This window comes from Triturus cristatus, chromosome 1_1 (assembly GCF_964204655.1).
Source record: "Triturus cristatus chromosome 1_1, aTriCri1.1, whole genome shotgun sequence".
Lineage (NCBI taxonomy): Eukaryota > Metazoa > Chordata > Amphibia > Caudata > Salamandridae > Triturus > Triturus cristatus.
In genome coordinates, this window is record NC_140579.1 from 686,390,837 (window position 1) to 686,406,001 (window position 15,165).

The 15,165-nt window shown below is 48.2% G+C and overlaps 2 protein-coding genes across 8 annotated transcripts in view; one reads left to right on the top strand and one right to left on the bottom strand.

Moving 5' to 3' along the window:
• Positions 1 to 15,165, top strand: part of LOC146870885 (syncytin-1-like) — a 401,244-nt gene that overhangs the window by 299,431 nt on the left and 86,648 nt on the right. The window lies entirely within an intron of this gene.
• The window catches only part of LOC146870886 (matrix metalloproteinase-14-like), a 350,496-nt gene that overhangs the window by 202,791 nt on the left and 132,540 nt on the right, over positions 1 to 15,165 (bottom strand). For all 6 annotated transcript variants that reach the window (XM_085647106.1, XM_085647107.1, XM_085647109.1 and 3 more), the window contains one exon: positions 274 to 422. In XM_085647106.1, coding sequence (XP_085503232.1) covers positions 274 to 422 — 149 coding nt within the window. The remainder of the gene's footprint in view (positions 1 to 273; positions 423 to 15,165) is intronic.

Below are 15,165 nucleotides of genomic sequence, written 5' to 3' on the forward strand. Positions count from 1 at the left end.
TAGTTTTCACCCCCAAGTTTCCCACATGATCTTTCAACAGGAGACTAATTGTTCCTGAACATTCACACCCATCTGACACCTAATAAGTGGTGAAGATTAGTGTTTTTTGGGTAATCAATCTTATGTGGGGGGGGGGGGGGCACAGGTTTTGTACTGCAGGTGTGTGGACAGAAGAGGGTATATGAAAGGAAGAAGACAGGATAGAGAAGATGGGCAGAGAACAGAGGTGTCAGGAGACAAACGATGCAACAGGAGAATGCACCAAGCACTCACATGGTTGTTTGGAGGTCCACAGTTCCTGTAACCTTCAAGCCGTAGAATCGCTGCATGGACGCAATGGCCGCCGTCACAGACTTTGGCGAACGCTGTGCATGGGTGCGCAGGTCTCCAGGAGGAAGGTATCCATACTGCTGCAGCCAGGCCTGGGGGGAGAGACAATTTAAGAGATTATGAAGAGCGGGCTAGCGTGAGCACGGCACAAGTGAAGAGCTGGGCATTACAAGACAGAAGTCGCAGTAACTCATGTCTACTTGTGTTCCATCTTCCAAGCCACTACCATGGAAGATGTGCCTACTATGCATGGAGGTGAGATTTAACATTATTTACAATAAACCATGCTACTCCTAGATCATGGTTCTCCTGTGCTGTAAGTTTAGAAGTAAATCACTCTTTCAGTACAACAGTGAATCTTTCTTTATAGAGGTGTTGTGTGTGGGTGCTTAAGTCAGGATTCCCGGAAAAGTGCAGGAAAATTCACCATTTGACACATTTTTCTTGGGGGAATACTCCCTGAATACCACCCTGCCACTCCAGGCAAAAACACAAAGCCAGGCTTACATCTAACTTCCGACCGGAAAGCACGTATTTAACCCCCACTACTAAATCCACCATTTACCACTGCTTGCATGCTGGTCTGCTGATAACTAAGAAAAGCATTGGCATAACCAATAGGTCTCTCCCTTGGGACCTTATAAGTGTTTAGCCATGCAACAGTTAATGTTGTTGCAGTAAGGATATTGTGCTGCATAACTAAATACTTATAAAGGTCCCAAAGGCGAGACCTATTGGCTATGCCAATGCTTGTCTTTTGTTCCCTTCCTAGTCTGCAGTCTCATGGTGCCCTGGTTGCGGGTGTACCGAGAACCAATGGTGAGCTGGTCTACTAGATTTGCAAGAGTGTTGGTAGCAAGGGCTTTCTAAATGATGCAGCTGGTTTTGAAGACGGCCAGGGCTGATTGCTGTTCCCAGTCCGGCCATGAAGGGAGTTCCATCAGGTTGAGGGTGATGCAATCATATTTCTTAAGGTTTATGATGAGACGTGCAGTGGGTTGTAGCATTCCCCTAAGGGGTGCCAACGTGGAGTTTGGGAAACTGTGGAGGAGTGCATTACCTCCATCCAGATGCAAGTGTATGAGTGCTTGAACAGCAGTTTTTAGGTCGCTTTCAGGAAGAGACAACTTGACTATCTCTAGAAGAGAGAGCTCGTAACAGGCCACCTTTATTTTTTGGCAATGTTTTCCTTGGGAGGGAGGGTGGTGTCCAGGGTGAATCTAAGTGATTTGGTATTCAGTTAAAGTTGTGGTTTGGAGCCATCCAGGTTCATGTCATTGAGCCAGGCTTATACTGTTTCTTTTTTATTGTTCTTGGCAAATAACAGGAATTGTGTGGTGATGAGGTTGCACTTCAGGTGGGCGCTGGACATTCTGGTCTGAATAATGTGCAAGCAAAGCTTGAGGCTTTGGATGCCTAAAGGGGAGAAGGCTTTTAAGTAGAGTTGTGTATCCTTGGCATAATAGCCAATCTTAATGCTGTTGTGTGCGAGTAGAGCACCAAATGGCTTCTTGTGAAGGTTGAAGTTGACAGGAAACAGTATAAATGTTTGTGTTTGGAAGGTTTTGCATAAGACGGTGGATTGCCACGATGCGCAAAGGATTAATCTGTATTTTTATGTGGTGTTATGCAGAGCAGCAGGCGGTTGGCCTGCAGTCTGTTTTAGGTTAATCATGAGAAATCCTTATTGATTTTTATTTTGTGGGGCGCTATACGCTGTGACTGATTGGAATGCTTGCTGTGTCATGGTTTGTACCATGTTGCAGAGTAGTCTGACTGGTATGTATTCTTGCCGTGTGCAACGTAACAAAAAAGCAACAAAGTACAGTGTTCTGCACTTCACTACATGGTTTTGATTCGCCTGCTTACATGTTGAGCTCATTGTGATATTAGGAGCAGATGAGAAGTGACAGTTGTCTTTGGTTGTCTTGCAAAAGGCAGTGGCTGAAGGGAAAGCTTGCTCTGTAACCGTGGGCACTGTAGTGTACTGAGTAATGCCCTGGTTAATTACCTGTAATCCTAATTACTCCGAGTCCTGGTCTGCTAGAATCTCCTGCATAAGGACTGCATCCAGAAAGACGGACGAGGAGGTAATGCTTATGCTCCTGTCAAGGGAGAACTCTTCAGCATGCTAGGCTGTAGAATGTTATGCGCGTGCCCTGCCGCAGGAAGTCCACCTCCATACTAGTTGTCTGCAAACTGTCCCTCTGGGCTTTGTGTTGAGCTGTGTGACGTTAGTATCCCATTCATCGATTTGGGCCGGCTAAAGGCTGCACTACGCTAGCACTGCTCACTGCCAAAATGCCTTATTAGAGATTGATTCCAAAATGGCTAGGTTTTTGTCACAAGGGATTACTGTTTTACTGATGGTGGCCGCACAGCTGCTGACGTCATAGATTTGACTGTCGCCCCTCGAGCAAGAGTTCTCTGGGATTTTTGGAAACAAAATTGCACCTCCCTTTTTCTTTACGTTATCAACATTCGCCCCCCCAAAAAAGCTCATTTCAGGGCGTCGCGGAAATTTATTTTTGTTTGGCCCAAAACTAAGTGTATATTTACCTTGGTATTGGTGTGAGCGCTTCAGTTTGACATGTTACGGTGAAGCGAATTCAGGTAATCTGGCTCATGGAGTTAAAATGTTAAAACTGAGCATCTCCCTTATTTGCCAATTTTCACTTCCTACGTGTGCTGTTCCCCAGATTCTAGGGAATCCGCACGTTTTGATCCCCGAAATAGAGATTTTTCATGTGTGAAGTTTCCAACCTTGTCTCGCAATGTAAACGCTCATAAAGCGCTGTTCTGAAGCACACGTTTGAATAGACTGACTACGTTTCCTGCGATAAACCTGTTGAACATTCGATGCCCCGCCCAGCTTCCGTGCCCTGGGGAGCTGCCCTCTGTCACTTTGTTTACTTCCGGTCTTTGCTCCGCAGTCAGGTTGCCTAGGTGTGCCGGTGATGTAATTGTGTTGGGAAGAGAAAGCGAGAGAGGTTGTGCCTTCCTACTCGCTGCTACAAGAAACTGCTATGAGGTACCCGTGCTGTTTACAGCGCAGGGCCCTGCTTCATGTGGTTTTCCTCACCAAGTGCAGTCCCACAACATAACCGCAACACTTGTCAGAACTAGGCTTTTTTTTAAAAATTAAAATGGGGTGGCAAGTAGTAAACCATGGTTGTCTTGAGGCCCCTGATCACGCTTAGCCAGACCTTGGCCTGTTTTTTGGTTTGTTTTTTTAACCCTACAACAGACTACATTATGTCAGGTGCAGTTCCGCTTTTTAAACATTTGAAATATGAGCACAAACATTCCCACTGTAATGGGTTGCTAGATAAAACAGAAGAACAGTGGATAATTGTGCTATTGCATTTGGCACCTATGGCCAGGCGCTGCATACAGAAGTAAGTGGACGCTGATGTATGCTTGGAGGAAATTAGAAATACATTGCATTAAGTTTAAATTATTTTCGTGGGTGGATGGCTCAGCCGAGATGTGTCTGAGATGAACATGACTGTAATTCTTATGCAAAGCAAGGAAGTGACAATCAGTTAAGTGAAGGTGTTTCGACAATTACATAACTTCACGGCATATCACTATTGGAATATCATTTGGTTAGCAGTGCTGCCAGGTGACGTCATGTGATCTGCTTGCCTTCAACCACCAAAGCCTTTTTAGCCACAGTATCTTCTATTCAGGGTTTGTGGTTCTGATTTTGTCATTGGTCGATTGGGCGTATATTTCCCAGCGTGCAAAGCGCTGTTGACAAAAATGCCATAACTCGCTGACCTCTTTATACCTGGCACAAGGCCGCCTGATAGCCAGTGGAGGATATGGACGTTTCTCGTAACCTAAACCGACTAATGCTGAAGACAAGACAAGGGTCCTTCTGCTGAAAAGGGCACTGTTCAGATATGGACAGGATGTGAGAGAACCCAGGAGGTTTCCGTGTATGCCTATGGTTGAGAAGCGTAGGTACGTACGGCTGGGGGCAAATTATTCACGCGCCAGCCTCAGTCTGGTAGGATGTGGCGTGGGGGCTGTCGCGGTGGGGATTCCACTTCTGGAGATGAAATCTAGGACGAAGGACAGTTCTGCTGACGTGTTTGTTTTGTGTGAAGGGAGCAGATAGCATTCGCTAAGAAAGTATATTCATAATATAAAATAAATACTTGAGTTTTATTATTATGGGTCCGGACCTTTTTGGGAAAAGATGGGTTTTCCTCCTAGGATCGTTTGTTTGCCCTTTGAAACAAAATTCAGAGAATGCTGCTTGCCTCACACACTCCTTCATGATAGGCATAGGAGCCGGACATTCATATGGACACATTTCCTGGACGTGCCGACGGGGTGCCGCATCCTAGTATCTTTCTCGGGTAGCTCAGCCTGCTCCCCACCATTCCCCTGTGTGTGGCACTGACAGGATGTGGTAATAATCTCTTAAACTCTCCATCTGTAAATATTGTTGGAGCTGCAGGCCTTTGCCAGCATCACTGCCCCGCACCTGTATGCGCTCCTTCTGTACGACAGAAGGGGCTGACTTCTGTGGTCTGAAGTCAGTTTGGAGGTAGGTACCAGCCGTGAAGCCGACGTGGTAGTCATTCAATCCTCTTCAAGCTTGATTGCGGCCAAACATGTAAATGAATCAATCTGGGTTTTGCAATCATTGGGGCGAAATGTTCGCTGAGCTTTAAAGCAACGTACAGAACGAAATAATTTTCAGGATCTAGGAAAAACATCAACAAGGCAGCGTGGCCAAGAAAAGTTACAGCTTTGTGTAGCGCAACTGGTGTTCATGTAAAGCGCTCTGATACCCGATACGTTCGGGTGAAGTTCGCGCTATAAAAACAAGGTAGCGTGACGAGTTGCCATGACAATGGAAAGCACGCGTACAGACAAAAAAATGCGTGCGCGTGTGCACATCCCTACGCTAATAAAAGTAAACAAAGATGGCGTCGGGCTGTCCACATGCGCGTGCATTTTTTTGTCCCTACGCGTGCATGTTTAGCTTTACGGATGGCGAGAGCAGCCATCTTTGTCCGTCTGGACGTGCGTGCATTCAGCTTTGGCTGAATCAATTCCAAAAGGTCCTCTCCATGGCGAGGCAGCGCATGCGCTGCTTTCGCCAGGCGAGACCTAACAAACATAGCGGGCTTCACCCACAGTGGCAGCAGTGACGATGTGCATCTTCCTCCCAGGAAAAATTCTGGCCCGACACTTATTTTTATTTTATTTCGTTTATTTGTTTGCTCATGATGCACTGGCCTTGCTCTTTCTTCGTTTATGGGCATCTGGCAGAAGAGGCTGTGAGAGCTACCTTTGGGAGCGGTCTCTTCCTTTACCCTCGTATAGGAAAAATCAGGATGGATTACGCCAAATAAGCAGTGCTTGCTAGTGTTTCACCTCTACCTTACCCCAGATCCCGTAACCCAGAGCAGAAATGGCAGACCACCTTACCCCGGATCCCTCGGCCCAGAGCAGAAATGGCAGACCACCTTACCCCAGATCCCTTGAGCCAGAGCAGAAATGGCAGACCACCTTACCCCAGATCCCATCACCCAGAGCAGAAATTGCAGACCACCTTACCCCGGATCCCTCGGCCCAGAGCAGAAATGGCAGACCACCTTACCCCAGATCCCTTGACCCAGAGCAGAAATGGCAGACCACCTTACCCCAGATCCCATCACCCAGAGCAGAAATGGCAGACCACCTTACCCTGGATCCCTCGACCCAGAGCAAAAATGGCAGACCCCCTTACCCCAGATCCCTGGACCCAGAGCAGAAATGGAAGACCACTGGGCCATTTGAAAGAATATAATTATCTAGTTGTCTTTCTTATGCTAAGAGGGAGCTATACTGTCCGATCTAAAATGGTGAGCTGGCCACGCTAACGAGGAAGACCAGTACACCCAGCTGAATGTAGAAACCTGGAGGTTGCCTCAAGAAGAAGTCAAGCCACCCAAAAGCCACGAGGACCTAGCAGCCCAACCGGCCAGAACTTGCCTAACAAGCCAATGAGTAGCCAGAGCTCAATGACCTGCAGAGACTGGTGCTAGGTGTGCAATGTTGTGCCATCAATGATCCTGGGGTGTGCATATCTCCCTGTCCTCCTCTAACGGACACAGAGGTGAAGCCTCTACCTCCCAGGACTTGGGACAGTGTTTATATGGGGGTCGTTGGTTTCCTCGATTCTGGAACCATTTGAATGTTCTTTTTAGCCCTTGCTGTGGCCTGGAACTGTGGGTTCCAGATTTACTCCTTGACCCTAAATTCTAAATGCTCTACCCTTTGGGCTTTACACCAACCATAAGCAGGGCTAGTGCTGGGATATTGTTGGGAGTCTCAATTCACTTCCCAGACCCAATTCCCTCAGCACTGACTGATACCAATAGGATTCCCTGTTTGGAGCCCAAGCACTGGCCTTATCCACACTGCCAGACTGTAGATAACATATTTAAAGAAACAAAGACAGCACTTGGGAGAGGCCCAATATTTCAGTTTGGATGGTTAGTTTTGGGCTCTACTGATTTTTGATCTGTCATTGCGGGAAACTCAGTCACGCCAGCTCAAACCCTACTGACATGTCCAGCCTTACAGCCCGTGGCACCAAGAGAATAGGGCAGATGACAAACACAGCACAGCAACGTGACACCTCGTTGTAGTCTGTCCTCATTATAGGTTATGATAAAAATGTAAACAAAGGTTGCCAATGACACTTGAACTCATCCCAGGAGAAGTCAATTGCCTATTTGCCTCCGTTTTATTTGATGTACAGCAGCCTTAATGATATCATTACCCTGCAGAGTCAAGTGCCGAAAACAGTCATTCCTTTATGTAGTGGAGGTCCTGAGACACCAGTGGTAAACAACAGTACCCACTGCTAATAATGCTCAGTATTACTGACTTTGTTAGGGCCCTGAGAAAGGGGCTTTATTGCAACATCACTAATTGTCGCTGTTTATTTTTTTATTCTATAGCAGGGTCCCCAAACTTTTCTGTAGTGGCAACCACAATGAAAATCATTCCGAGTTACAAAAATGAATAAACAATCATAAATATCACCAACGGTGACACAGACGAGATTAAAATAGTGAATGCCACTCCAGCATTACTGTAATGATCACCGAAGGGCAACAGAAATGTCATCAATGGTGGTAACTTTAAAAATGTATCAATATAAAATATTCCTACATAAGGAAATAAAAGTAATAGCATCAAGTGACCTCTGTCCCCAAAAAACACAACAGCAGCAGTAATTGAACAAGGCACCTAACCACGCTATTCAATTACTGCTACATCAGTCCAGCAGTCAGACCATCTAACAGGGGTCTACACTGCACCTTACATTCAAGATGAGCGCCTCTTTTATTTATTTTTTCGCAGTTCTATATAGTGTAAACTGGTCCCTGGGGCATTAGAGCACTTTACAAGAGAATCCGATTATGCTACGCTTTTTTTTTAACGGTACTGGGGCAATAAGGGATTTGCCCTGACTCTCAGGATGTGGAGCAGAGGCCAGCATTTGTACATGGTTCCTGAGTTCCAAAGCCGGCAGCTCTAGCCACTGGGGCCATACTCTTTTCCTAGAGGAGCACACTTGCCATCGTCAAACACTTTTAAATGAAATGCTCCGTTAAGCGTTACTAGATGTGCTGACTTGCTGGGTTCATGACCATGAACGGACATTTTATCAGATGGGATTGTAACATGGATGTGGCACCCCAGACAATGCGCTCGCTGGATCTTTGTTGGTGCACTGCACTATTCATTGCACTAGTGTGTTATTGTACATTTGCTTTATTGGCTTTCAAGCTGCATATCATGCTGTGGAAGGGGCACACTTTGGGCTAAAGTGACTGTAGTGGGATCTCCCCGATGTGGCTGTGAGCAAATCAGACCTTTTATTCCAACACTTGGGTACAAACTAAGCTGTTTCAAAATCCGTCAGATCAACACCAACAGGTGGCTAAAGCAGCAGTGCGTTCTTGCCCTCCTGATTTTCAACCTATAGGTGGCACAGAGGAGTCACACAGTGCACAGGGCTAATCCCTACCCCCCTGCGCCCAAAGTTTGGGGGATGATGGGCGGCAAGAGGTAGAAATCCTACAGTACGCTGCTCATGCTTTTATTTTTATCAGTACACGCATGGGCCTCCCAAGACAGCGACAGGCCCTTGAGGTAAAATGAACAAACTCCAGAAGAGACCACTTACAACAAAGACGATGATCAATCATTGGGCACAAGCTGAAATTGGTACTTCAGAGCACAGAAACTAGAGCGCAGATGTAGAAATATCATGAAGCATGCTTTCATGAGAGAGCAGACATCACCACCATCTTACTGACAAGAAATAACAAGTTTCATCCCCTACCTACGCCATTATTACCTTAGCCAAAGAACGACCAGGCCCCTTCCTGCGACTTGTACAGTAACTCAAGCAAAGTGAATGCCTATTTTATCATATAGTTTCACAAAGTGTTCAATAGCAAGCCTTCAGAAAAGCACTGTGTAGTGCTTACAGGAGGTAGTTCTGTCTGATAGACTCAGTGATGATAGCAGCTAGAATTTTACTTTTCCAAACAAACGCGTGCAAGGGAGGCTAATTTCCTAAAAGACTGCTATTGCATATAAGCAGCACCTTGAGGGTCCGGGGGAGGGTGGGTGGAGGTGGGATGCTCTAGTCTAGGCTATGTATTAAATGCAATTACTCCAGAGGAACGGTGTTGCATTCAGCCCCTGCCCCTTCCCTTAAATTTAAAGCTGGACTTCGTGAACAGATGAAAATTAATTATTTTAAAGGTTACTACATGGCCCTTGCACAGAAAAAACACACATGACTTGTTGGCAGTGCCTTCTCTCTTGGACAAATGCAACAGTCTATTACCATACTGTTAGATTTGGGGGTCTCTAGTTGGCAGAGGTAGGTACCTTCGACAAATAGGGACCCTTGCGTCTAGTCAGGGTAAGGGGGTACTGTTGGAAAACGAGGCAGCATCTGTGTGGCCTGCACAAATAACATGACTACATTTGTCCTTCACTGGGAACCAAACACCCAATTGTAGTGCCTGACTCTCAGAGGGTAGCGTTGCAGAGCAGTCTGAGGCTTACTCAAGGGAGGTGGTGTGGGCTAGTAATCGCCATTTGCAGGTGCACAAAAATAACACTCAATAATTGATTGTCCAGTCTGTACTTTGCTTTATAAAAGTAAGAGTACATTTATTAAACACACACACCACTCAATACTATGCACCAATTTACAAATATACATAAGCTGTTGGAATTACTTTGTGACATTGCATAACATCTCCACCCCTCCCGCAGGGGGGGTGGGGTCTAGTACCACCACTCCCATGTATGCACATCAACTTGCCCCCAATGCAGTTAGTTGAACATAACCTGGAGCGAGGGCCCTGCGCACTGGCACCATCCCAGTGGCGACCCACCCCATTACCTCAACAAGCATTAAAAAGGGGTAAACCTGCCTTGGTGACACATGACCCTGACTGAGCATCTCCTACTGACCATAAAGTATGCACCTCTATATCTTAAGGGCTAGCAGTCTGGGGTCTTCACCTAAGCGCAGCAGCAAGAATCCATGTTTACGCACACTTTAGAATGACAGTACTCATCACCTTGGTTGATCATTTGAATGCATTGCAATTACAGCCCCTAAAGGCATCACAGATGAAAACACAGGATTGAGCATATACAGCCAGACACCCTAGCAGGAGTGTCTGGCAACATAGCCCCAATTGGCTTATGACATCTCCTTACACATGTGACTTACAGTCCCTTCAAAAGAAGTACTCCTGGCAACTACACTTCTCCTGCAGTGCGCCTCTTCACTTTAAAAGGAATCACAGGTAAAAGCATGGGATTACATAAATGCAGCCAGACCCCCTAGCAGGAAGGTCCAGCAACATAACTCCATTTAGCTTAACATCACCTTACACAGGTACCTCACTTTACACATGTGACTTTCATTCCACCTAAAAAGAAATAACCAATAGTAAATGCATTTCGGTGCAATTACACCACTTCACCTCCAGGGGATGCCCTTCTCCAGACATCCCCCAACTCAGCCCTTCACTCCGTGATGCACTTCATAGCACACCCTCAGCTGTAGAACATAAGTTCCAGCCTAGAAGGCGTTAAAGGCTGGCTGAGCCCTTGAGAGGTTATTCTTTCAGACGCCCAAGCTGCCTTCCCTCCTTGGTGCAGCCTGGTGCCTGGCACCCAGTGACAGCTGCTGATGGATGAGCCTGTAGCCCGCCCCTCCCATCTTCTCTTCCTGGAGAGGGGGCCCTAGCTTGTGGAAGAAAGGTTATCAATCCATCCAGCTGAGGTCAGCCCTCCGCCTGGGTCTGGTCCTGGCTGGCTCACAGAAATATGACAGTTCTGGATGACCCAAAAGCAGTACAAATATGACTTTGGACTCTGCAGAATACTTCTTTTCACCTCCAATACAATGGACTTTAGTGCATGTCTGGAAACTGTAGGCCTTGTGGAAGTTAATTTAGCCATGGGCCCCACATTGCCTTAGGGAAATAATGAAGTGAAAACACAGTAAAACTCACTGACTTTCCCTGGCATGTTTCTTTCCAGCGTATAAAGCCTATTCCATATCACCATCCAATACTGCATAAGTCCTGCCACACCATTCACTTTGTAGCTGCTCCTGGACTGCGCACGCTAGGAATCTCCCCTGCGCAGCCCGTACACGTGTGCACACGCATGTACACATGTGTCTGCATGTAACCAGCCCGGTGTCCCTTACTCCAGCTGCTGCGCAGTGGCCTGGTCAAGCCAGGGGAACACCAGTAAAATCCCCATGCAGTCTCTTACATCCTGAGTTCACTGTGGGTGAGTCCCAACTTATGAGGCTCCCCCACAGTAAAAGCTCAACAAGTAGGTGCTCAAAAATCAAAAAATCCGGGCGGCCCATAGTGTCAAAACCACCTTCTAACACACGCCGCGCCCAGCTGATTCCTACAGGGAAGAAGTAGCCACTCTACATGGGTACACTTCCCGTAGTCAGCGATAACTAGTTATAAGGGGTTCTGACCAGACCCCCCTTACTGACCAGTTATCCGCTTAGACCACCTACTCCTCCCATCCATGAAATCTCCACCCATGACAGGGATCCCAGACTACCCTAAGAACCCTCCGGGCTCTAGGTTGGATACCTCTAGGTCACTCATGGTCTACATGGACTCAGCCTAACTATGCTCACCTTTGCCCTTGGGCATGCAACACTATGCCTACCACTTCTCCGGACAAGGGTCCAGTGCCTCAGCACTGATGCGGTCTTCTGGGATAGGTCTAAATCCCATCCCCTGGGTCACTAGCTGGTCTCCCTTCCAGAGTTTGTTCCAACCAGTACCCTCTCTCCGTTTGGTCCTTGCACCCCAAAGATGCAATCTCTCTGGACCCTCACCCTCAGCCTGCCGCTGAGGTCATTCTGCTGCCACCACGCTTTCGGGATGACTGTCTTCCCTAAAGAAAGCACAGCCACTTGTGCTTCCCCACACAGAAAAGCACCCTTTGGCCACTGGCCTGGCTCCCTGATAGGACCTCAGACCGGCCTCACCACCACACTGGCAGTGCCAGGGAGGAACACTGAGGGTGCCTCATCAGACATCCTACAGCTCATTCCCCCCCTCAGTAGCTCCACCCGGAAACTACCCCGGGACCCTAGACCCCTTCCTTGTTCTCCGCTGCGAGAACAGGGCCTATGTACCCTTCCCTCCGATTGGTGCGCTCTCCTTACGGAGTACCCTTAGAGAGCCTGTGGGTCCCCCGTTAGCTAGACCCAGGCCCACCTCTCATGGCTCTCCCCGGTCTCCCTGCAGCGCCTTGGGAGACCGCCCAGGGACCTACATGGTCCCTGGATGGCCTGCACCACCCCTTATGAAGAGCAGGGTCCCTTCACTTAAGATAGGCCCCACCTGCCTTCAGGGTAGTACTATCACTCTCAGCCAGGGACCCTAAAGATCCCGGCTAGGCCTGCACCACCCATTCACGAAACACAGGGTCCCTTCCCTTAAGATAGGCCCCACCTGGCTTCAGGGCGGTACTACCTCCATCAGCCAGGGACCCTAAAGATCCTGGCTAGGCCTGCACCACCCCTTCGCGAAACACATGGTCCCTTCACTTAAGATAGGCCCCACCTGTGTTCAGGGTGGTACTACCTGACAGAAGTCCACCTCCTGCCTCCAGCGGGGGGAACACCCCCATGCTCTTGGTCCTTTGTTCCAAGTCCCACAGGACCTACCTGACTGGTTACCGGCTACCCGACCCCGACACCTCAGGATCCACCACTAACCCTTCCCCTGGAAACTAGGGAGCACATCGCCCCCACTCAGATCTCCACTGGGTCAGTTACCTAGCCCACCTAGGGTAGCTAGGGGCTACCACTACACACCATCACTCAAGAACTCCCCTCCTTGGGGGCCACCCACTACCAGGGGACACTCCTGGGTTGCTCACCTCCCCACCAGTTAACCTGGGGGACCTGCCTGACACTCAACTCTACCACACCCTCCTCCCACTGTGGGAAAAGTTTCTTGGGGTCCCCCACCATGGGAACCCCTGGGGCGCTACTACCCGGGGTAAAGAAACCACCTGCCCCACCCTTCCAGTGGTTTTGGCCTGCGCCATTAGCAAGAAACTTCCAGTGGGGGAAGGATATCTGGGGCCCCTCCTGTGGAAACCCTCCCTGCCCTTAAAAAGCGCGGGAACCTCCCAGGACCCCTACTTCTCCTGTCCCCCTTGAAGGTCAATCCACCCCTACACCCCCACCTGTGATGTAGGTATCAGTTGCTGTCCCTATCTCTTGAGGAGACACCCTCCTCATGCAGGTGTAGTGTATGTAGTGTTAGGGTTCAAAGGTGTACAATATGACTTAGAACATTTGTATGCGATCATTTCCTGGAAAGCACCATCCCGCTAGCACATTATAATCAACATAGCACGGTTATATCAATACAGCTTACATTTAAACCATAATAACTTCACATGACACATATGGGCGCTGGGCTTTCCTTTCCCATACCTTTAGTTCACATAACCAAAACTTTGAACCTTTCTCAGAGCCTTGCGCTCTTCCATTTGCTCATTGCTGCATAGGTAATGTGTGGCAAAACTGGACTTATCAAATGCTATATATGCACACCAGAATGGGATACTATGTTTCCCGCCGCTAGACACCAATGTTGGAAAACGAGGCAGCATCTGTGAGGCCTGCACAAATAACATGACTACATTTGTCCTTCACTGGGAACCAAACACCCAATTGTAGCGCCTGACTCTCAGAGGGTAGCGTTGCAGAGCAGTCTGAGGCTTACTCAAGGGAGGTGGTGTGGGCTAGTAATCGCCATTTGCAGGTGCACAAAAATAACACTCAATAATTGATTGTCCAGTCTGTACTTTGCTTTATAAAAGTAAGAGTACATTTATTTAACACACACACTACTCAATACCATGCACCAATTTACAAATATACATAAGCTGTTGGAATTACTTTGTGACATTGCATAACATCTCCACCCCTCCTGCAGGGGGGGTGGGGTCTAGTACCACCACTCCCATGTATGCACATCAACTTGCCCCTAATGCAGTTAGTAGAACATAACCTGGAGCAAGGGCCCTGCGCACTGGCACCATCCCAGTGGCGACCCACCCCATTACCTCAACAAGCATTAAAAAGGGGTAAACCTGCCTTGGTGACACATGACCCTGACTGAGCATCTCCTACTGACCATAAAGTATGCACCTCTATATCTTAAGGGCTAGCAGTCTGGGGTCTTCACCTAAGCGCAGCAGCAAGAATCCATGTTTACGCACACTTTAGAATGACAGTACTCATCACCTTGGTTGATCATTTGAATGCATTGCAATTACAGCCCCTAAATGCATCACAGATGAAATCACAGGATTACGCATATACAGCCAGACACCCTAGCAGGACTGTCTGGCAACATAGCCCCACTTGGCTTATGACATCTCCTTACACATGTGACTTACAGTCCCTTCAAAAGAAGTACTCCTGGCAACTACACTTCTCCTGCAGTGTGCCTCTTCACTTTAAAAGGAATCATAGGTAAAAGCATGGGATTACATAAATACAGCCAGACCCCCTAGCAGGAAGGTCCAGCAACATAACTCCATTTAGCTTAACATCACCTTACACAGGTACTTCACTTTACACATGTGACTTTCAGTCCACCTAAAAAGAAATAACCAATAGTAAATGCATTTCGGTGCAATTACACCACTTCACCTCCAGGGGATGCCCTTCTCCAGACATCCCCCAACTCAGCCCTTCACTCCGTGATGCACTTCATAGCACACCCTCAGCTGTAGAACATAAGTTCCAGCCTAGAAGGGGTTAAAGGCTGGCTGAGCCCATGAGGGGTTATTCTTTCAGATGCCCCGGGAAACTTAGGGGTGGACTGTTCTTCTTTATGCTGGGGGAGACTGCGGTGCTCCTGCAGCCCCCCCTGCACCCCTTTTCACACGAGAGGGTGACCCCCTCCTCTGGGGGCCACCAGGCACCAAAATGGCAGATTTCTTCGTGCTGGGGGGGGGGGGAGACTGGGCCTCTCCAACAGCTCCCCCAGCACCTGCTCCTGCAGCCCCCCTGCACCCCTTTTCACACGTGAGGGTGACCCCCTCCTCTGGGGGCCACCAGGCATCAAAATGGCAGATTTCTTCGTGATGAGGGGGAAGGGGGAAAGACTGGGCCTCTCCAACAGCTCCCCCAGCACCTTTTCACAAGTGAGGGTGACCCCCCTCCTCTGGGGGCCACAAAGCACCAAAACGGCAGATTTCCAAATGCCT